General features: G+C 39.5%; 1 protein-coding gene across 1 annotated transcript in view; it reads left to right on the top strand.

The window, feature by feature from the left end:
- The first annotated feature begins 9,299 nt into the window (after window positions 1-9,299).
- The window catches only part of SLC17A6 (solute carrier family 17 (vesicular glutamate transporter), member 6), a 57,063-nt gene continuing 41,853 nt past the window's right edge, over window positions 9,300-24,509 (top strand). The window contains exons 1-3 of the mRNA XM_006892007.1: window positions 9,300-9,777; window positions 12,445-12,697; window positions 14,140-14,258. Coding sequence (XP_006892069.1) covers window positions 9,692-9,777; window positions 12,445-12,697; window positions 14,140-14,258 — 458 coding nt within the window. The 5' untranslated portion in view covers window positions 9,300-9,691. The remainder of the gene's footprint in view (window positions 9,778-12,444; window positions 12,698-14,139; window positions 14,259-24,509) is intronic.

Genomic DNA, 24,509 nt, shown 5'->3' with positions numbered 1-24,509 from the left:
TATTCTTCTGATATTCTTTGCTGTCAGCAGGTTCCATTTGACCTCAGCAATGATATCTTTCTGGCAGTTCTCTGTTACGTACTTTTCTAGCAGTCTTTGAATGATCTTCAGCAATGTTTTGTTTGCATGTGATATTAATGATATTGCTTGGTAATGTCCACATTCTATTGGATCATGTTTCTTGGGAATGGGATCAAATCAGGTATCTTCCAGTCAGTGACTCAGGCAGCTATTCTCCAAATTTCTTGGCATTAAGTAGTGAGCATATCCATTTGCTAGTTGAAACATGTCAATTGGTGTCCCGTCAGTTCCTGGGGCATTTATTTTTTTGCCAATGCCTTCAGTGAAGCTTTAATTTCTTTCTTCATTACCGTTGACTCTTGATCATACGGCACTTCTTGATGTGTTTCAGTGTTGTCCAATTGTTTTTGGTACAGTGATTCTGTGTATTCGCTCCATCTCCTTTTGATGTTTCCTGAGTCATTCAAGATTTTGCCTGTAGCATCTTTAAGTATAGAAATTCCAAGCTTGAATTACTTTTTCAGTTCTCTGTGCTTAATAAATACTGACTTCTTTGCTTTTTATTATTTTTTTTAAATTCTTTTTATTCTCTAACTATATAGCTCTCTGCATTTTACACTGTGTTTTCTTCAGTTGCCCTTTGCAATCTTCTGTTCAGTCTTTTACTTTAACAACCCTTTTCTTTGTTTTGGCTTCTCAATGCTCTAGTGCAATTTTCAAGGTCTTTTCAGACATCTATTTTTGTTTTTTTCTTTCACTTCCGAAATAACTTGCCTCTGGAAGCTCTATGAACGTGGAAAAATGGTGAAAGTTATACAAGTGTTCAGATCTTTCATTCATTGGGTCGCTATGAGTTGTCTACAACTCAATGTCACCTAACAACAGCAACCGCTTCTCTATTTGTAGTTATCTTCTGTTTTCTACATGGATGATATCATTCATGTCATCCCACAACTCATCTGGCCTTAGATCTTTAGTGTTTAATGATTCAAATTATTCTTAAGATGATTTTTAAATTCAGGTGGAATAGAAGTCAAGATCCTATTTTGTTTCCCATGAACTGGTTTCATTGTCTTAAGCCTCAGTTTGAACTTGTACATGGGTAATTGGTGGTCTGTTTCGCAGTCAGCACCTGGACTGATTTTGTCTGTTAATACTAAGTTTCTTTAAAAATTCCTTCTGAAAATATATTCCATCTGAATCCTATGCATTTCTTCTGGTGAGATCCATGTGCAAAGTCGCTATCTATGTTTTTTTATAAAAGTATTTACAATTAATAAGTCAACATCGAATGTTCAAAATTGTGTTACTCTATTTCTGTCACTAAGTCAATATTTTCCTACTACCTTCTACTTTTTTATTCCAGTCGCCAATTATCATTAACTCATCTTGATTGCATATTTGGTGAATTTTGTACTGCAAAATTTGGTAAGGATCTTCAATTTCTTCCTCTTTGGTTTCAGTTGTTGGTGCATGTATCTGAATAATATAATCATATTAACATATTGTCCTTATATGTACATGGATAATATACTATCACTCACAACATAGAACTTCAGTATTGAACTTGAAATTGTTTATTAAACTATAAATGCAACACCATTCTTCTTTGGTTTTTCATTCCTGGCATAGTAAAACAAGTGATTGTCTGATTCAAAGTGGCCAAAGCCAGTCCATCCCATCTCACTAATGCTTGCAATGTCAGTATTCTTGCATGCCATTTCATTTTTCACAACTTCTAGTTCGCCAGTATTCTTGTGGTAAGGACGCAGAGGAAGAACAGAACCCCGTTCAGGCCAAGAAAGACAGATTATTGAGGTGAAACTTCCAGGATGGCTCTCAAGCAGAAGACCAGCTCCCAGAGGGATTATATATGTTCTTACATGGGTTCTGGGGAATGGGATGCTTACAGATGCTTCTTTCAAGAGAGGGAAGTGGGCTGGGGTCTTAGCTAACTATTCCTGGGGCAGGGGTTTGGGTAGTATAGTTTCACAGAGAGGACAAAAAGCACAGCTGCTGTTTCCTGTGATTGGATTCTCTCAGTAGCCATTCTGGGAGAGGAAGGAAAGGGCTCTACAGTCCTAATACTTGCTGCATACATTCCATGTTCCAATTACTAAAAGATTTTTGCAGCTGTTTCTCCTCATTTTGTCTTCCATTCTGGGTTCTACCTCTAATGCTGTTAGTATCTGTGTTCTTCTACCATTCATAAGGTTTTCAGAAGCCTGATTTTTAAAATAAGTCAATGGCCAATGCTGTTTACTAGTCTGTCTTAATCTGGGAACTCTACTAAAACTTATCCGCCTTGGGTGACCCTTGTAGCACTTGACACACTCATGGCACAGCTTTCAGCATCACAGCAACCCACAGTACCCTAGCAAATATTTATGAATATCCTGGCTTACGGGTAAGAAGCTGTGCTGCAAACATAAGGGTGTACGGAGTCCACCAGTTGATCCATGAGTGAAGGAGGAGCAAGCTCTTCCCCTGAGACTTACTGCCTCTGAAACCCTGCTGAAGGCTTAGTGATGAGTCACTTCTCACTCAACAGCAAACGACAACAATCCTTAAATATGAAGCCTTTAATATCTTTTCTCTAGCAACAGGGAAAGAAATTCACCAAACACATTAGTATTTTGAAACATGTATACAATTACCATAATTTATTATATTGAGACTGTTTTTGTTTACTGGAAGTCAGAACTGACCCATAGCTGACCCTCCTGCGGGTTTTCAGAGGCAATTAATTGCAGGGGAAGAGATTGCCCATTCTTCTTCCGTGGAGCAGCTGGTGGCCTTGAATGACGTGCCCTTGGGACTGCCACTAGGCCACCAGAGCTCCCTATATTGAGATTACAATAATTAATCTTCTTCTCTATTATTTCTATATCATCTCCAAATCTTCTACAATGAACTTGTCTTATAATTGTTTGCTTAATTGAGAGATTCTCAATAAGCATGTTTCTAAAAATATGTGGTACCCAATTGAGAAATTGCAAATATTTATTGTCCATAAATTTTAAAAAATCTTTAGATAAAAACTAGATTACTGAACTAGATTACTCTCCAATACTGTGTATTCTAACAAATAGCAACTGTATAGGACATATTTCAAAGCTGTATCCTTTACCAAGCCCTGGTGGAGTATTGCACAATGAATTGTGTTACTAACTGAAAGGTTGGTGATTTCACCCTCCTCCTTTAAAGATATATAGCTTTGAAAATTCAATAGCACATGAGTGGTAATTGACTGGATTGTTGTTGTTGTGAACCGTCGAGTCTAAACCGGCCCAGAGCTGACCCTCCGGTGGGATTTCAGACGCAGTTAATCGCTAGGGAGGATATTGTCCATCCTTCTCCTGAGGAGCAGCTGGTGGATTCAAACCGCGAGCCTTTAGGATTGCAGCTTTTTGCCACTAGGCCACCAGTGTCGGTTTTCATCCACCAGCTGCTCTGATGGAGAAGTATGGGCAGTCTCCTCCCAAACGATTACTGCCTCTGAAAATCCCCCCCAAGGGTCAGCTATAGCTCAGTTTGGACTTGATTATACACAACAAAAAAGTGACGCATACAAAACCGAGGACTATTAGTCTAGTATCTGAGCACTTCACTACTGCACCATCAGCGTTCCTAAACTTTGACTGGACAAATGTGAAAGGAGAAGGAAAAAGAATGAAAAAAGAACAGTTTTAATTACACAAATAGACTGCAATAGCTTCTAAAATAATAACAAATCTCTCCACCAGAGGGCAACATTTACAAGATATTTACGTCAATCCTGCCATTTGAAAGCTTCCCTAGTCACCACCCCAGGTATGTAAATAAATGAGCATAGTGTGCTATGTAGATTTCAAAGAATACTCTGAATAGAAAACAATGATTGTCTCTTAATACCCTTAAGCAAGTAGGTAAAAATTTAATATCAAGTAAGTTTGGTGTTTTGGTGGGTTTTTTTAAAAAAAGCAATAGGTTGACTTCCTTTTAGTCATTGGTCAAGAACTTGAGAAAAGAAGCTTATTTCTATAACATTGCTACTGCAGCTTTTTGTCATTTTATTAGCCATTTAGTTCAAATATGATGAAAAATTCTTAGGGAGAGAAGAAACAAAGGAAAAGTAGTTTTTACATCAATGAATAATTGGTTTTAGAAGCCACAGCGTTTTGTAAATGGAATGACTAGTAAAGATCACTTACTACAAGTCTTGATAAATGCAAATTAAGGAGATTGAAGTTTTTTCAAATTAAGTACCTGATTTAAGTTCTGGAGGGAGCTGATTATCTGCAAAATCAGAAGTCAAACTCATGTCAGCTGAAGTCACATTTCATATGCCAAATTAAATTAGTGACTGTGTTGTCCCTGAGTAAGTAGCCTCAGAAACCTAGAATCATCTTTGCCATGAGCACCACTCTAGGCCTAATAAAAAATTTGCATTCAAATTGTTAACAAATCAGAATCTGCGTTTTTAGCAAAACTGTAAACTGTTAGCATTTAGTATTAACAGAGTGGTTTTGGATAGTGCACGAAATTTCATTCTCCTCCCTAGCAAATTAGGAATAAAATTATTTAACTTAAAATATAAAGGATAAATGAGATGATATAAATGAAAGACATTAAAAAATTTCAATATGTTTAAATTAAACACACTTGTCCTATCAAATTAAATAGATATGAAAATATATACTTTCCTTTTATTGTTTAGAGTATTTAATAAGTAGGGATAATTTTTCCTTATGGGAGGGGTTGCCTCAAGATACAATTTTGTCATTTTTTTGTTCTGTCCTTGTGTTGGTTACAACTCATGGTGACTCCATGTACATCAGGACAAAATACTGCCTGTCACCTAGTCCTGATCATCTTCATTGTTAAGGCATATGTTCAAGTCTGTTGCTGTGACCACCAAGTATTTCCAACCTAGCTGCTAATCATCTGGCACTATATTTGACAGTATTCTGTTGGTATTAAAAAAGCTTTTCATTAGTTAATTTTTGGAAATAAATCACCAAGCCTTTCTTTCTAGTCTTAGTCTGGAAGCTTCACTAAAATCTTAGCATCATGGTGGCCATTCTGCAGTTGTTACGTGCCAATGACTCAGCTGACCCTCCAAAGGGTTAACAGAGACTGTAAATGACCCGAGAGAAGACTGGACATCTTTTCTCCTCAGATCAACTGTTGGATTCAAACTGCTTGCCTTTGGATTGGCATTGACATTCTTATCCACTAGGTTATCATAGTTCCCTGGTGACTGTACTAATATTTGAAATAGCTTAGCTTCCAGAATCACAGCAGCACATGAGTTGACACTGTACAGCAAACTGAGAGGATACAGTTCTAATCATTGTTTAAATTATGTGGAAATATTGGAAAAAGTATGGGTGTCCAGAATACGTAAGAGCTTTTTGATACCCCATATATAGTACCATACTTGTTTCACTTACTTCTGCTAATATTTTTTTGTGTGCCAAGATAAACCTACTGTTGTTATGTGCCATCAAATCACCTGCAACTCATAGTGACCTAAACACTGCTGTTTCCTGTGCCTATCTTATTGTCTCTGACACATCTACCCCAATTACTTCAGTGACTGAATCAATCCATCTCATCAACGATCTTCCTCTTCTGCGCTGTCCCTTCACCCTCCCAAGCATGATGTCCCTCTCCAAGGACGGGTCCCTCCTTTTAACATGTTCAAAATGTGTCAGGTGAATCCTTGTTTCCCAGGAGCAGCCTGGTTTAACCCTCTCTAGGATTAATCTGTTCATTCTCTCAGCAGTCTTTGTTATATTCAATACTCTTCTCCAGCACCACAGCTCAAAGGCATCAATTTTCTTTCTATCATCCCTAGTCACTGTCCAGCTCTCGGATGTATCGTAAGTTCTTGCTAAGACCACAGTCTGTCCTGTACATTTAGAATTTTAAAAAGTGTTTCATCAGTGATTGAATTTTGCTACTGAGCATGAAGAAAATATGCTGTATTGATAAATGGTGTCTGAATACACAACTGGCATAGTATATAACAAGTTGTGCTGCTAAGACAAAGGCTTCTTGGCTCCAGTGGAGAAGAGAAATAGTCTTCTCCCATAGAGACTTACAGTCTAGGAAACCTGATGGCAGGAGGGTCATTAATTGGTGGCAGTGAGTTTTGAGTTTGAGGTCTTTAAGAGTAATTATCAGTTCAAGCATTGGGTGAAGCTGATGTCATGGGCCCTTGTAAAGTGTTAAAGAGTTAGGACATAATTATAAAGACTATTGTGCACCAGATCCATCCCTCAATATTGTCAGTTGCTTAGTATGCATCTGAAAGTTCGACACTGAATAAGCAAGACTACAGAAGAATCTATGCCTTTGCATTGCAGTACTGGATAAGAGTATTAAATATGCCAATGCCCAAAGAACAAACAAATATGTCTTGCTGGTGCAGTCAGGGTGCTCTTAAGAGGCAAAGATGGTGAAACGTCATCTCACAGAGTTTGAATGTGTTGTCAAGAGGCACCATTTCTTGGAAAAAGATACCAGGCTGGAAACTGTAAAGGTTAGCAAAAGAGAAGACCCTCAGGGAGATGGATTAATAGAGTGACCACAACAATGGGCTTGAGCAGGATAAAGATTGTGAGGAGGGCACAGAATAGAGCAAGGTTCAGACCTGCTACACACAGGGTTGCTATGAATCATCGTCAGCTCAAGGGCACCTAACAGCAACAGCATTCATTTAAGGGTTCCTTAAGTGCCGTAATTTGTTTCAGGCAAGTATGGTAACAATTCTTGTAATTTTTTTTACATGATTTCTACCCTACGTGATTCCCTTGCTTCATTAGTCTGTTCATGATTTTACTCCAGATATTTCCTCTGGTGAGAGGGCTCTCCATCTACCAATACCCTTCTCCACCTAATTCCATTGGTCTAACATCAATTATAGAAGGGTAAGTGTCAATAAAAAAAAAAAAGGTAAGTGTCTTATAAAGACCAAAAAAGGACATTCACATCCTAAAACTGTTTCTCTCCCAGGCTCAGTTATTCAACTTGTCTCATTTTACCCATAAGGATTTGTAATTGTATTTGTGTCTCTAGTTCCAAGTAGCTTGCAAGACGTTTTAAGGAACATTCACAGAATCTAGTGCAATTCTTGGCATTCAATGAGTATTTCTGGAATGAATAAATCAATAGTAACAGTTATCCTGGTTCGGGTATTCACTTACACTGTTATCCCCAGAATCTACGTAGGAAAGACAATGACACTTTATTTTCATTAAAATGAATATAATTATTTCACTCTAGATATAATGTTTTTATGTTGGATTTCTACTGTTTTGTATTATCTCAGGTACATCTAGTAGGGAATTAGCAATCTTGCTTCCTGGTGATTAAGATCTCTAGAGAGTTGGAATAACAAGACTGCTTAGAGAAGTAAATTTTATGTCATAATCATAGCTTCACAGACTTTTTTTATTGTGGTGGCTTTTACCAATAACTTTCCAGACTTCCGCAACCCAGAATAGCTCTAATTGTGCCAGATCTAATGAAGTGACTGCTATAACTTTTAAAAATACAGATATTTTGAAAAGCTCCTCTAAGATACAAATCCCAACTAGCTTGACTCTCATATCCATAAAAAGGTAGCTCCAAGAGCCCCCTCACCACTTTACTTGATCTCTTTTATAGATGAATACTACTGATACTAGAGTGTTTTAGAGTAATCTAGCTCAGTTTTTATTAGTGACATATATGTGAATACTTATTTATCATAGTAAGAAAAAGGTATCTCCTGTATAATTTTCTTTATTATTCATTATGGAATATAATTTGATGATGATGGAATTTAATAATGGGAAATGATTCTAGTTAGTTCAGATTTTTTTTCCTTAAACTGTCTACTCATCATATTAATTATATAATTTGATCAGTTTAAGGAATATTCTTGCATAATTCTCTGTTTACAGTCATGCCTCTAAGATTTGATTCCTGGGTCCTGAATGAAAATCTACTCCCACTATTAGTTTCAATGAAGTCCAAGAGTTTTGACCTTGAAAATGTGGTTCAAGGCCAATCTGCTCTGTCAGCATTTGCTGACTTGCATCTTGGATGATGTTTGTGATTCATGTCAGATGCATGAATAATTAATTCACTGATGCTGCATCTCTTTACATGATCCTGTATCTTTATACATAGAATAAAAGTCTTACCTGACCACTTGAAATTCTGTTAAGAAAAAAAATATATCAGGTGTTTTTTAAAAATCAGATATTAATACGTCTTCAAATTAAAATAAGTCTTGGAAATATAATAAAGGAAGCATTTGAGAATATGATAATTTGTTGGCAAGTACCAGGCATAGGCTAAAATATCAGCCATAAATTGACATTTCTGCAAAGTGTGCTGTATATTAATTATCTAAAGAAGCTTAAAATTTCTGAGAAATGTGTACTGTTCTCTATTATTTAACTGAGTTTATTGCTTTTCTTTACTTCTTTCTCTTTTCTTTTCTCCTTCTTTTTCTTCTCTCCCACCTTCTTAGTGGTTATAAGAAATATATGTGAACAAAACAATTAGGCATTTTTCTTGCAAATGTTGAATATTCAAGAAATCCCTGGTGCCTTGAATAGCACAAACATAAGTGAAGTACGTTGCAATCTCCATTCCCTACCACACTGTCAGAGATAGCATCTGTGTGTAAGGTACAACGTGGGAAATCAGCAGTCACTTTTCAATTTTTAATAAAGCGTTCGTCCCTTGTGCACCACTCACCCCCACCCCCCACCCCGCAAACCCTGGGAGAGGATGACATCGTCCTCCTTGGTTTCCATAGCATCCATTCTTGAAGAGCCCCAGAATGATCCTTGGTCAGGGCGGTCCGCCCCCCTCCCCTAGAAAGTTGGCAACCTCATCAGCCAAAACCTCCTTCCCCTTTGAAACTTACTGCTGTCCATGGTGCTGAACCATTCTGCGGAGACCCGCCCAGAAGGGCGCTGTCAGCGGTGCTGAAAAAAAAAAAAATTCTTCCAGCCGCCGCCAAAACCAGAACAGTGTTATCTGCTATTTACTCACATCTTCAAAGATCAACAAGCTTTCTCCATCTTAATTTGGCCGCACCGGAGAACGGAGTTGCCCGGCGTGAAGGAGACCACGGACAGGGAGGAAAAACTAACGGCGGCGTTGCTCACCTGAGACCCGAAGCGCTCCCATGAGTTTTGGAAGTGCTTTGCTCCTTAGAGCTAAGACACCATTTTAAAAGTACTCTTCTTGTGACCCTTACACAAGGGCTCTTTGATACGTCTGCCCTTCCTTTTAAGAGCCAGCAGATTCTGACAGCAATAAGCCCTTTACGACGGAATTGACATTGTTTTCCCGCGGACTGACTTCCAGGACTAGGACTGGTCCTGCGTGCGCCCTTTGCCACCGGATCCTCCCCTTCCAATGAGACTTTCTGATTGTGTCTACCAACTCTCCTATTAGGAAACCCGTGGGCTGTATGCAGCTATTCTCTTGTATTCTCGTTCTCTCCTCACTCTCCCTCCCTCTCTTGCCCGCACTCTTACTGGAGGCATACCAATATCATTTCACTGAGGAGGAAAAGCCAACAACTACCTTAAGCGCTTAAGACAATATGCGAAACCCTTGCCTTTCATAGCCATAACTACTTAAGTCTGGCAGCCGCCCTACACCAGCCTGGACAAGAATGGAGTCTGTAAAACAAAGGATTTTGACCCCTGGAAAAGAAGGGCTAAAGAATTTTGCTGGGAAATCCCTCGGCCAGATCTACAGGTAAGAGAAAGCAAACCCCACGCCTGCCTGGGGTTCAGCATGAGGAAAGCTGCAGAGCCATTTCAGTAAAACCTGGTTGCTTAGAGAGCTTGTAATATGATCAGAAAGTCTTTTGTTGGTTCTTGCTGAGTGGGGCTACTCTGGAAACCTGTTTATTAATTCAGGAATGTTGCACTAAACGAACCTGTCTGCTGTGTGGACTTGTGTGAGTTTTATTTTCATGCCTGCAGGTTCTCAGCCATTTCAACCCTGCACTTATTCCACTTACAATTGATTGAAAGCCAGCCAATAGTTTGTCCAAAAAGCCCTTCTTCTTGTGTTTAAAGCTACCCAGAATTAAACTGATGGATGCAATGCATCAATTATTTTGATGCAGATAAATGAAGACAGAAATTTTTAAAAACTTCAGAAAATTAATTCGGAAAAGCCAAAGAGTAATGACCATGAGACATTTAGATCTCAGCTTAAAAAATCACTCAGAGAATCACCTAGTGGACTCTTCCTTCTGTGCTAAAGGAAGAAAAATAAAAATATATCAGTAATTGATAGCTGAAGCAAGTCCTCTCTTTGAATCTGAAACAATGTGTATGCCTTTTCGTTATTTGTCCTCCCCTGGAAATCTTTTTCTTGCATGAAAAATATCACAGTGGTTGTAAGCACAATTACCACCAAAATATCTTTTCACTTACTAGAAGACGGGTTTTAAAGAGACATATTCTTTCTATCGCTACTAATCGTACTGTAAATGCATTGACTTTAAAATCTCCCACCTGTGTGACGTGAACACCCTTTGCCTTTAGAAAGTGAAAAACATCAAAAAGAGAGGGTAAAAAGGACAGAATGATTGCAGGAGGACGCTAATTTTCACATTTGGACAGCTAAGATCTTTCGTAATCTGTAGGAGATGGAAAGAAATTGGCAAAAGCGCCTCCCTGTTTTCCAAGCCCTTTTTGGTGGCGGTGGGCTTCAAGCAGGCGCGATCATTTCTCTATGCGGCAGTAGGTACCGCATCGGCCCTGCAGTCCAGCAGCGGCCCCGCAAACACTGTTCCCTCCCAGCCAGCTCCCACCTGGTGTGGAGTTTGGCTTTGTATGTGTGTTCATAAGAAATCAGTGTCAAGAAGAAGAAGAAAAATCACATTAGTTGATCTTTTCCCTTTCGGAATAAATGACATTTTCTAGCATCGGAGTTGGGGTTTAAGAATAAATATGAAATTAGGCCCAAATGTATTTATGAGCTGTTCTTGCCCGGGAGATATTTTAGAGGATCTGAAACTGGGACCTTCTTTCTTGGTAGCCGCAAATGCCTTGACCGCAGCAATAGCCCAAACGCTACATTCTTGGAATCCGCTTAAATATTTAATTTGCTTTTGTGTACGAAAATAATTGAGTGTGCATATATCATTTGAAAAGACACATATACAAATAAATACATTGTATAGTTGGGCGAAACCTGCAAATTATTAACGGAAAGGTTCTTTGTTATATTTAAACAAAGTATAAATCCCAAATATCCACGGAAAGGTTGGCTTTCACAATATTCCTGGTTGTTGCTTTTAGCTGTTGGGGTTTTTTTTCTCTTTTGGGGGGTTTGTGTGTGTGTTTAATTTCCTAGGTGTATTGTGGACTAGAATACCTCCACCACATTTAAGTAAAACCATCCCTTCGCTCCTCTCCCCTCTCCCTCCCTGCAAGGACGAAAGCGCTACCCTTAAGGGAATTAAATCTTTTGGTAGAAATCCTTAGAAACATTACGCAAAATTTTAAAATCATAACCGTGAGAGCTCCCACTTCTAAGTGGAGCACTGTGCAGAGTTAATTGGGGTGTGTTTGTGTGTCTGCAAGCCACACTTTATGGTTTTGGACATGGGCCCGACATTTTTCGCGTTTGTAACCGAGATAGTAATGACGCAAGATTGTGAATAATTAATTATTCATGTTCTGGCAGTAGGAAGCTTAGGTGTCGGCCATATGTTGCGGAGGCCTTTGTTTCAAACTAGAGTTGGGGCTTTTATTTGCTTTTTTTTTAAAAAAAAAATCAAGATTTGTAGAGTAAGCACTGGCTTGGCACCTGGGGCTGGAGGAGGGAGAAGGAGAGGGTGAGACACTCACTGGGCATTCGGAGCCTGGGAGGCCTCAATCCCCGGGGGGCCTGGGCTCTGCATGGAGGCGGGATCCTGGCTGGCATCCGGAAAGCTTACCTTGGCCAGAGAGGAAGGGGTGGCTCTGGCCGAGGCTTGCAGAGGGGCCGCCCGTGCCCCGTGCGAGGTGGGGGGCTGGAGCCGCGGCGGGGTACAGCCCTGCAGACAGACTCGCCCTCACGTAACCTCATTTTGATTAACGGAAACCCCCTACCCCAAAGTTAGGCCCTCGAAGCTGAAGTATGCAAATCGAGGCTTCTGGAGGGACCCTAAAGGAATGGGCAGGTCTTGGGCCTGAAGACTGTGGAATGAACAGGTCCTGGGCGAGGGGAGGGGACGGGCAGAATGCCCCAGCACCTTGGAGGGTCCTGAAACCTGGCGTGATTCCACCCTAATCTCCGAGAGAGGAGGGAGCAGGTCAGGATGGTCCCCACCACGCACCTGCTGGGCCTTTGAAAGCTCAAAACCGCCATGGTGGGTGGCTGACCTGTGGTGCCCTCCTCTCCCCCCCAACCCCCACCGCACAGGGTGCTGGAGAAGAAGCAGGACACTAGCGAGACGATCGAGCTGACGGAGGATGGGAAGGCCCTGGAAGTGCCCGAGAAGAAGGCGCCGCTGTGCGACTGCACGTGCTTCGGCCTGCCCCGACGCTACATCATCGCCATCATGAGCGGCCTGGGCTTCTGCATCTCCTTCGGCATCCGCTGCAATCTGGGCGTGGCCATCGTGGACATGGTCAACAACAGCACCATCCACCGCGGGGGCAAAGTCATCAAGGAGGTGGGCAGCGCCTCTGGGCCGCTCAAGGTCCCCCGCACCTGCGCCAGCCCTAGTTTCCCGCCAGGACAGAATGAACGGGGACCCTAGTGCGCCCCAAACACCCATCCATCTAAAGGACGCTCCTCAGCCTCGCTGCCCCCGCCCTTTCTGTTCAGGGAGCGAGGCTTTCCGGTCCTTCCCTTGCTCAACTCGCGCCATAGAACAGTGTTGAGACTTGTCACAAGACCCATTCACTAGCAGCTGGCTGAGCACGCAATCTGCTCAGTAACGCCAGCCACATCGGAACGGAAATATTCTCCTTCTACCTAAGCGAATCAGTTCTCATTTTGTCTTCACCTCGTCAAATTCCCCCCACTCCAAATTCCACATTCTAAATAATCAATATGAAACAAATCAAATCAACTATGCCCAGGGGCCTTTAAGAAAATTCTATTCAAAGAGTGTGGGGAGGGGATACAGAGGTGAGCGCCCAGGCACCCGAAGTTCAACCCAGTCTTGATCTTGTGAAGTGTGGGTGGCTGGGGGAGGAGGTAGTATCAGGTTTAAGAGAAGACAAAGTCACATCAAGGGCACGGAAGCCCAAAGGGCCTCACATTTTGCTTAGGGACTAATGTGACCAGAAGTCAAGCGGGAGAGGGCTTGAAGGAATGAGGAGAGGCGGAAGTTCAGAGGCCATGGGAACCCCGGAGACTGCAAATTGTGTGTACTTTCAAAATTTTATTTAAAAGAAGGTGAAAAATCCCTCAGTATTTAGGCGGATAATTTCGCCCTAGTTGAATCTGAAATGTATACGTAGGGCCGAGGTGGAGCTTGGCCTGGGCCTCCGGACGCACTTCCTTTACCTGCATTTAAGCTGATGTCTGACTTCAGCGTCCCTCTCCCCTGACTTGGAACCCAGCAAGTGCTTCATTTTCCCGCAACCTAAGGCCAGCTCCCGCTTTGAGAAAATATTCTTCCTCAGCTCCCTCCCCCTAGATTTCCTGAAGTGGGTGCCAGCCTTGGAGTCCCTGCTCCCAGCTGGCCGCGTCCTAGTCTGCCCTAGCCCGAGCTGGCTAAGAGAATCTCTCCAATGGACATTCTTGTTCCAAAGGCAGTTTTGGACACGTTTATAATCGCAGCTTCAGATAACTGACCCTAGACGCCTGGTAGGTCCCTCACAGTCATCTCTAAGCAGTCAGAGAAAGCGGAGAGGCCTCCGCTGTTAATAACAAAACATCTCAATTAGCACACGTTTTCATTAAAGAAAGAAATTTCTTTCATAAAGTATAAATTCACTTTAAGAAACAAAAACTCAACCGCACCTCTCGTGGGATTACAGCGAAAACCTGGGGTGTGGAGGAGGGGGTGTTGAGGGTTTTCAGACCCCCCCAAACTGCTGAACTTGAGTGTTCAGCTCAAACTGCGATCTGTCTCCCTCATTGGTCTGTTTCCTCCCCTTCTAGAAAGCCAAATTCAACTGGGACCCTGAAACCGTGGGGATGATCCACGGCTCCTTCTTTTGGGGTTACATCATCACCCAGATTCCAGGCGGCTACATTGCTTCTCGGCTGGCAGCCAACAGGTAACGCGCCGGCCGTGGGCTCGGGGTACCAGGCTCGGTCCCTCAAAGGAGCGGTGGGGCCTGCGGGGCGGCGACGACAGCCCCGGGGCTTGGAGAAGGGAAGGCTGGTGTCCTTTCGCGAGGGCATCCAGAAGAATCAATCGGTGTTGTGCGAGGAAGGACGCAGTGGAACCCTATGCGGGGTTGTGGGTAAGGGGTGGGAAGCAGAAACCACCAGGCCAAGAGGACAAAGGGGTGCGGGCGTCAGGTACTGTGCTCCATCCCCTCCCCAGACATCGGAGCCTCTCGCAGGGTCCCCGCGGTGCTGACCTGGTGGCAGGGCGCTAAGATGCCCGCCCACAAAGGCCTCAGGTCACCACAGCTGGTTTCTATGGAGGCCTGGATCGTGCTGCCTGGGGCGCGACTCCACCTGTTAATGAGCTCTTACTAGAAGGGGCGAGGTGAGGGTGGTTGGCGTTCTGCTAGAGGGAGGCCTAGGCCTCAGGCTCAGTGCAGGGTCTGCAGCCAGCCCTGGTCCTAGCGCCAGCCCTCAAAGTGAGTGACCTCAGCGCCCTCTGCAGAGGCGACCCCCAAGCACCAAGGTTACGGGTTTATAGAGTGGGACATGCAGGGAGTTGGAAGCACACCCTGATGCCCAAAGGTGAAGGTCACTTTGGTTTCCATGTGCATATTTTGATGAACAAAAGTCAATGATCCAAAGGATGCAGGCAGGCATGCTTGTTTTTATTTTGTTGCTTATCATGACTTCACATCTTTCATCAGACCTTGAACCTGTGTCTTCATCTCCCAAAGTCACGTTTTAGAAGGAATGCTAGAATCTGATGCCTACTGGCCTTGTACACACTTCTTGCCTTTGTCATGTTGTCCCCTCTCCACTGCACTGAAATCTCCAGGGAATCCTGTCCCCAGGCTTTTGTCATTTGTAGTCCCTTTTACCAGTAAAAGAAAGTCTCTTCTTAGCTTCTAGGGTCTTGAGAGGATTTCTTGGAAGTGTATCTTAGTTTAGGGTTTCTGTGCTTGTTAGGTTACATTGAGTCACTTCTGATTCATTGTAAGTGCTTTCAGAGTGGGTTTGAACACTGAGATTCCTATATAAAATAAAAGGGATAAAACCAACCCATTCCTGAACCAGCCTCACAATCTCCCTAAATTTGATCTCTTTGGTGTAGCCCCTGGGTCAATCCACCTCGCTGAGGGCTCCCTCTTCATGTGATCCTCTACTCTGCCAAATATAATGTGTTTCTCTAGAGTCCAAAGTCTCTAAGACCAGTGTCCCTGTCCTCTTTGCTGAGAAGCATCCGCACTTTGTTTTTTCCAATGGCTCGTGTTCTTTCTTTCTGGTAGCCCATGGCATGTTCAATATCTCCTCTGATACTATGATGTAAGTTAGGTAGTGCAGGTGGTCTAGTGGTAAGGAGTTATACTGCCAGCCCAAAGGCACCCAGTTTGAGTCCACTAACTGCTCCAACGGAGAAAAGTGGGCAGTCTCCTCCCTTGCAGTCTACAGCCTCTGAAAACCCACTGGAGGGTCAGCTCTGAGTTGGTTCTAACTCCACAGTGTACCAATTGTTTATGTACCAATTTTTTTTATCTTTCTTATTCATTGCTCAGTTTTTGCACACATATAAGGCCATTGAAAAGTAACTTAGAATATTACTTTACTTAATAGTAGAGACGTCAACTGTTCAGACTTAGCAGGTGATAAGATATACTTAGGGAGTCCTGGTGGCCTTGTGATAAGAATCTGCACTGCAATCCCAAAGCCATACAATTCTAATCCTCCAGCTGCTCTGCAGGAGAAGGGTGGCTAATTTCATCCCATGCAATTACTGCCTCTGAAAACCTGCTGGAGGGTCAGCTATAGGTTAGTTCTGTCTCAATGTTATACAACTACAATAACAAACTATAACTGAGAAAAGGAATTAGATAAATATTATGAACTATATGGAGAAACCAATTTTATGAATAGAATGAATCAAAGAAAAAATTATATTAAAATTATTCTTATATTTTTATTGATAAAGGACATATTGATTTTTTTGGGAGGTTTCAAATTCCTAAGAATAGAGTCTTAGATATCTCCCACTTCCACACTTGAGGAAAATTATTATTTTTAAAAAATAAAATAAGCATCCATCTTCTAAGAAGATAGTCCAAACTTACATACATAAATAGTTTAAAAGGAAAAAACAAAAATACACACACATACACATACACACACGTATACTAGTCAAAATTAATTGCTGTTGATTTGAAACCAACTCATAGCTGACCCTCAAGTAGGTTTTTAAAGGCTGTGAATGACAAAGGAGGAGGTTTCCAATCTTCTAAGGAGCAGCTGGTGGATTTGAATTATCCACTTCTGAGTTGATAGCACACCACCTTACTACTTAGGCTTTGAGTCAAAACTGACCCATAGCTGACCCTCCAGCAGGTTTTCAGTGGTGGCTGTTAATTTCATAGAAGGAGGTTGCTCATCTTTTTCCCTCAGAGCAGCTGACAGATTCAAACCACATGTCTTTGGGATTGCAGTACAGTTTCTTACCACTAGGCCACCAGAGCTCCCTACTAAGCTACCATAGTTTATATAAATATACATTTATATATGGAACTCTGATGGCCTGGTGGCCTAATTGGTACGGGGCTACCCTGTCAATCTAAGGTGGATGATATGAACCCACCAGCTGCTCCTCAGGATAAAGATGGGCAATGACCTCTTGTACTGTATTTATGCCTCTGCAAACCCACTGGAGGGTCAACTATGAGCTATTCTGGCATGAGGACACATAACATCACTGACATATGTTTGTCTATTTATATATAAAAAAGAAACTCAATATTGTGTGAAATGAAAATATAGTGGTTGTGTTTGTAAATCTTTAGTTAAAGGCTTAAAATAGGACAACAAAGCAAAATTGGAACAGACTCTATTTTTTTTAAATTTGGCTAATATAATTAACTCCTTCATAAACCTGAGATGAGAGAGTGGGGTATTTTCAGGACCATGGAGAGTGGCATACATTCAAAGTGGCTGTGACTGCCATCTTTGAGTGGAGCACCTTTGTTTCTGACTTGACTAGTCAAAATGTGGTTGTTATGCAATATGCCAGCTGTCCTTCCTTTTTAAAAGTGAGATTGAATTTTTAGCAGCATATCACCTGCAATTTTTTAGTCAGGTTAGTGTTCCTATTCATCCACATTTTACAAATGTTAGTTTGTCCTTCGTTGGTTCATTGACCATGACTGAACCAGGAAGAATTGGTTCAAAGCCCACTTTCTCAGAGTCAAAACCTTAAGCTTGCCAAGTGTTAAAAGCTGATATTTTTCTTCCAGGAAAACACAACAGGGGTGCCCCAGTTTTACCTAGTGTAAAATGAAGAGGTCAAAAACCAGAATTTTCTGGTCTTCTAAAAAACATTGAAGTACATTGATATAATTTGTATACCAAAATATCAAATAACTCAAGTTACAATATAATTTATAGATTTTCCTCAAGGGAAAAAATTGTGACTTTAGAATTTTCATTGGGATCCAAGTTTTTGTAGTATGCATAGGAAGAAAGTTTAATATTTCTACATAGAACATCTTGTGTTTTACAAAGGTAAGAAGATTAAGTGAAATATTATGAGCACACTAAAAATTATTGAATGTAACTTTATAACATTTGAAAATATTGACATATTTGTTTTTTCATACAATGTACATTAAAAATACAGCTGAAAATAGATTTAAAAATTTTTTATACATTTGTTTTTCTGGTTATGATTGCATTATACACTAAGCAAGAAACCATATATAGAAAAGGAAGGATAATAATCATAAATAATTTTAAATAATTTAATCATTATCATATTGGTAAATTCGCTGTTAGGCTTAGAAAAGCTTCCAACAATTTCTCTTAAGAGATTTACTTTACCTCAGAATTTGAATTATTTTTAGAATTGACTTGAAAGATGTATACTTGCTATTGTATTATGATAGTTAAAAAAATATCAAAAGGAACCCAGCAAGAGCAGTTTTCTTCTTACAGGAATTGTGTGCCCATTCAAATAAGCTTCTCTCTATAGATCATCTAATAGTAGAACAAGAGTTCCCTTGAGTCCAGTGGGGAAGGATTCCTTTTCCTCTAGGTGTAGAAGCTCCCATTGAAAGTGTTTGCCATGGAATCATCATTACGTCCAGAACTAGAATAGAGGAACAACTGAGATGCTTAGAGACAGTTCCTCAAGGGAGAAGTACTCTGGGTTATACTTCCTATCCAATTTCTGAATGAAAAACAAACAGCAATGATTTGGCTTCTCTTTCTTACTGCTTAATCAAATATATGTAACCTCACTCTTTGTCACAATACACATTCTTGGTCCTCTTTTATGTACTCTTGCTATTTTGCTCATGGCAAGAGGAGATGGTAGACCAGTGGAGTAAGTTAATTCTCTCTCTAATGAGATTTATGGCACCATTTTTCCTTTTGTTTTTAAAAAGAGCTATTGCATTCCATAGGCAGGAAAAACTTAGTTACACCCATGGAGAGCTTTGGGATGGAATTAACAGAATCCTCACACATTCTGTAATGTTTTAAGATGAGAACATAGTTAATATAGTGAAACAAAGGTGGTTGGAACAAATGAGTTTTGCCTTTAAATAATATGGAGCCTAAAGCTAAAAGTAATGTGGACACTTACAAAGCTGAAATGGCTAAGAAATATTTTTTACTGTGTATGTAAAAATCTGTATGAAGTATGGACAAGTATTTAGTAAGAACTAGTAACAGAATACATACAAAGGGGTAGAATAAAGAATGTTGGTGCGCTGAAAAAAAATTGGGCAATATTCTGTTTATAATGCTTCACACTGTACACACACACACACACACACACACACACACACGTATTCCTACCCTGCCCTGTTTTCTTTATTTTTAGCTCTGCTTTAATCTTCTGTTTAGAACTTAACTCAACATTTTATATTAATTTTGTAATTGTTTGTCTAAGTTTTCCTTGTTTGTCTTTCCTCAGTCAAATATGAGCTCAATAGGGGTTGGTGATTTTTCCATAATTTTTTCCTTACTGCTATTTCCTTACGATCTTGGAACATGCTTCTTGGCCCATGTTAGATATTTGTTGAATAAATAAACAAAAAAAGAAAATGAATGTCACAACAAAGTGTTTTGGGCTTTTAAAAGAGGCAGCATGGTGTAGTGGTGGAGATAAATCTCTCTAGACAAACTTGGTTTAGACTTCTGAATGTGCTGTTAATAGTTGTATGGAATAAAGCCATACTTAATCTCTCTGAGTCTCCATTTATATTTCTGTAAAAGGAGACTAATCAAAGTATTTGCCTTTTTATGGTTGTGATAACTAAATAAAATAATACTTATTAGTTTCTTTGGAGTGCCTATCATTCATTCGTACTTTCTTCTATCATGCATTATTAATGAAATATTAAATTCAGAAAAAAACGGAAGAAACACCCCTCCCTATAATGACTGTAGGCATTACTTTCATTTAAATTCACTTTAAGTATGTGAAATGCAGTAGTTTATTTCAGTTCTGTTAAATTTGCTTATTCCAGTGTTTTGGTTTTGTCTTTTAAGATTAATTTCCCTTACATATTTTTGCAATGCAAATTCTTTTTCTGAAACAATGTTACAAAATCCCTTCAAAACTTTTCCAAACTGTTATTTAAAAGAATTATTTTTAGACTATAGATAGTGCTAGTAGCTCAGTGCATGTAAATGATGAATTCTAGCCAGACATTATAATCTCACTCAGAAAATCCATTTAAACTTGATATTAACTTCATTGTTAGATGCTACTGCTTATTTCTTATTTTCTATTTCATTTCATGAAGGTTCAGTTCTTAGTTTAGCATATTTCCTCACTGAGTATTTCATGGGTTTCTAACGTGACTTTTGCTAAGGAAAAAAAATTCTCTATTTGAATGAAAGTCTGAGGTATTTATAGAGCTGTGCATTTCCTATACCACCCAGAACTCACATTAGAGCTGAATGGGTCTCATCTGAGCTGATTCTCCTGTTATCCAGATGAGGAAACAGATACTCAAGGAGGAAATAGCAAATCTAAGGTTACAAAAGGATAGAGACCAGAACTCAAGTGTCCACTATTCTAGCACAATGAATACCCTACCTAAAATGTGTCATCTCCACCTGATACTTTGTTTCATTGAGAAGTTCACATCAGAGCAGCCTGTTGAGCCATCTGCTTTATGAATGAGTAACAACAATCTATCATATCCCAAATCCAGGGGAGAAGTCTGCAAATTAGAAAGAGGTGCCTTTAGCAGACCCAAGGGATCAGTACAGCTTTATGTCAGAAGAAGCATAGTGTTTGTGCCTGTGTACAGGCTTTTGAAGTATTTGTCTAAAACATGGGTAATTCTGTTATTTTCTCTGCAAAAGACAAAATTAAGACCATGCAAAGACTTGAGTAGGAAAAGTATGCTTAGTTTCCCTAAACTAACCAAGTTACTTGTTAGGGAAAACTATGATTAGTTAGGGAAATCTATGATTTTCCGTGGCAGAGAACACAAATAAATAACATTTCCTCTCAATCCTGTGCTTTTAGAATTTGGGCTCCTAGAAATTTATAGATGTTCCAGCATGACAGTGGGGGTGGTGTAGTATAGATATTTTATTTGCAAAAAAGAAGGGCTCTGCCATTGATATTTTGATGGACACAACTTGATTCATACCACAGATTGACCTAACATAAGAGCAATTTATTTTTTAAGTGAACAAATTGCAGTACATGGATTTTAAAACTACTTGCTAATGTGCATTTAAAAAATTAAAATTTGGTGTAATTGCTAAACAAATATTATGGTTTATTTGATTATGAAGTATACTTTTGTGAGAATGATTTTCATAAACAGGAACAAAGGCATTGTAAATGAAATATTTTCATCTGCTTTAAGCTGAGCAAAGAATGTTACTTTATTGTTACTTTCCTTTCTTTTTCCTTCATATAATAAAATAACATTTTTTTATTTTACTTATTGATTTGCTCCCCTCTCTCATCCGTCTTATTTCTTTTCTTTATTGTCATAAGCATTGATAATAAAATCATAAGCTCCATCGCTGAATAGAATGTCCTTCTCTCTCTCTCCTTCATTATCTGTCTATCTATCTATCTATCTATCTATCATCTATCTATCTATCTATCTATCTATCTATCTATCTATCTATCTATCTCTATCTTACCGCCCCCAAACACATTCTCTCCCACCCCAATTTACATATATGCTGAAGCATTCATTTCAAGGAGAGGTCCTTTAACCCTTCCAGTAAGAAATGGTTTCAAACTTCTTTTGTATGAGAAATAATTCAGACTACAAATGCAAACATAACCGGCTGCATTTCCATTCAGCTAGAATGGAAATGGCTTAGAGGAGCCACATCTTTTGGGCTAGAGGTGAATATCTCATTCATCTAGCTGCATAGCAAACAGCTTGCTGCCTTCCCATTGTGGGTCTGCCTATAGGTTAGGTATCTAGGGCAATGCAGAAGGGGTCTTCTTTTTTCTTGTCAAAAGAAAATGCCCTTCACCACTAGATGAATAGATAGACTTAGGGGGAGGGGAAGTCTCCAGGGGCTGGCACGTGCTTCCTCGACAGGCACAGGCACGCAGTGCTCTCTTTCCACTTCCCTCTCCCCTTCCCCAGCTCAGACTTCTCCAGTGACTGCAGCATCCTCTACCGCAGTGCAGAGGCAGTCTCTGGAGGGAGGGGTGCGATTGACGAGAGGGAGGAGAGCCAGTTGGGCAGCTGGTGGAGCGATTCTCCTGCTGCCATATGTCACTGAGGGGGCCTTCTAATTTCTCTGTCATGAGTGATGAAGTCATTTTTACAATTTAATGATGTACCAAGGGACCCAGAGGGCTGACTTGTGCTGTGTGTTCCTTTTTTAATATCGGAGTGGGGGCATCAGATGTGACAAAGGGAGGCACCAAGGCCCTGATTTGATTACATTAAGTAGATTAAACAGCCTGAATCAGACTATACCTCAGCCCCTCCAGAAGGGGATTAGTTCCACACCTGGGGTGAGGAACACTAGTCCCTTGTTAAGTGACAAGCCACTGGCCAAATGGAAATGGATTGATTCTGGGGGAATGTATATCATTGGTAGAAGTGATGAGTCACCAGAGCTTCTGTCATTTCTTCAGGACACATCCTTGCGGGGTGGGCTTGATAGGTGAGTGTTTGGCTGTGGACCCTAGGGGGAGGATATGACAGCGAATTTCACAGTTCACTCACTCTATGGAACACTGAGTCTTAATTTTCACACACTTTGTAGTGCAAGATTTTAATGCCTGCCTTTACTTTCTCAAATATTTCTCTATTACTGATACTATTAGATCGCTTAGTTTTGGATATCTCTTTAGTAATGCAGACACAGACACACACACACACACCCCTTCCTTGCTCTTTACAGCTTGAAAGGACATATCACAAATAATTAAGAACATTGATATTGAAGTGTGTGTGTGTGTGTGTGTGTGTGTGTGTGTGACAGAAGAAAAAAGAAATAGAAATTAGGTTTTAATTTGAAAATAACCTAACTGAGTTCATTTTAGAATGTCATTTTTTTTGAGTGAAAATGATGAGGAACACAATTCTCAGTAGCCTTAAAGTGGTTTATCATGTTAAAAAGCTGCTTTAATAAGAGAATGGCTACAGTGATTGATGCCTTTTGAAAAACTGAAAGCATTCATGAGACTCTAATTCTATTCTTAAAGGAGTGGAAAATTTAATATTTTACACAGTAGTTTTCCTATTTCCCTACTTTTTAAAACATTTCATTCCAATTACAGTTCGTTTTGTCCTGAGTTAAAGCAAAACCAAAAGTGTATTTTGAATTTAGCATTTTAGCTGCCAATTATAAAATAAAGAGCTTTCATGAGAATTAAATATCAATAATACATACTGAATTAATGACTATATGGTGTGATTATTTGTTCAGAGAGGGTAATATTTTAATTATTGCTGAGAAAATATGAGAATTGGAGAATTTTACTATGATTTGTTTTAATACATAATATTGGCAGACATATCTGACTTGATATTACACCGGTATTGAGAATCCAAAAAAAATTGAAATGATCCAAACAATGGGTAAGTAATCATTTAGGCAAACTGTGTTTCTCTACAATGGTTTTGTTATGTGTCCTAATTATCTCCTTTAATCTTTCTGCTCTTTATTAACTCTTCTTTTAAAGAAGTGACCAGACCTCAAAAGAGTTTCTTTATTGAAATTTTTATCAACAAGAGAAGATGTAATTCAGAAATGAAAGACTGATTTTAAGTCTTAGTGAATTAATTGTATCTATTATGAATTAATAAAGATATGAATAGATAATATAGATTGTTATTTATATGTTATGAAATGTAATATTTCATTTTTAAAAAACCCAAAACCTCAAAATGCACCTAAAAAAAGCCCATAATGGAATACCAAAATATGAATGTATTGTGAAAATAAAACTAAAACCAGTATAAATGCTAGCTTTAGGCTTCAGAAATGTAGTTAAGCAGTCATAGGATGTCTTTATATGGTGAAGGAGAAGAGGATAATTGTCTTCTTCTGCATTAAAAAACCTCAAAAAGTCTAGAAATTTGACATTTAGAGAAAATTGTATAAAAGTAGAAGGGGAAACAACTAACTTAACTGCTTATTATTCAGATTGTTCAGTGAAGATGGTCGAAACCAGACCAGAGAAGAAATATGCTTACTATGTATATGAATGAAGGGTTATTACCAGAAGAGTTCTTTAATCAATGCAGGACACCTTGTTCCATGATAAAAATGTCTTTTTATGCTCATCTAGATGATAACATAATTATGATAAAAACAAAAGGGGAAAAATATGGGAAGCCAATACTATTAAAAACAAATTTTAAAAATCCCCCAAAAATCTAAAACTGCTATAAAAGGGATGAGTTCTTTATGTGATCATAAAGAGGCTTGATAATAACATGACATCTCATCAATACCATTTTGTCAGAAATTAAGTTCTTTCAAAATTAATCACCCAGTTTTGCTCTTTTGTTTTCAGAGAAGTCCTTCTCTGTATTATCAACTGCTATAGTTTTAGATTCAATACAGCATCTATGGTTTATTTAGAATGTTCTAATATTTTTGCAGAGTTTGAAATAATTTAAATATGCTTTTATAATAAATTAATAAAGGAATGACATAAAAAATAAGTAAAAACAATCAAAGGAACACACACACAC

Source organism: Elephantulus edwardii, unplaced genomic scaffold (genome assembly GCF_000299155.1).
Source record: "Elephantulus edwardii isolate Elephantulus edwardi_28Jun2011 unplaced genomic scaffold, EleEdw1.0 scaffold00109, whole genome shotgun sequence".
NCBI lineage: Eukaryota > Metazoa > Chordata > Mammalia > Macroscelidea > Macroscelididae > Elephantulus > Elephantulus edwardii.
Note: the sequence above shows the minus strand (reverse complement) of the source record. Positions and strands in the feature narration are given on the sequence as shown.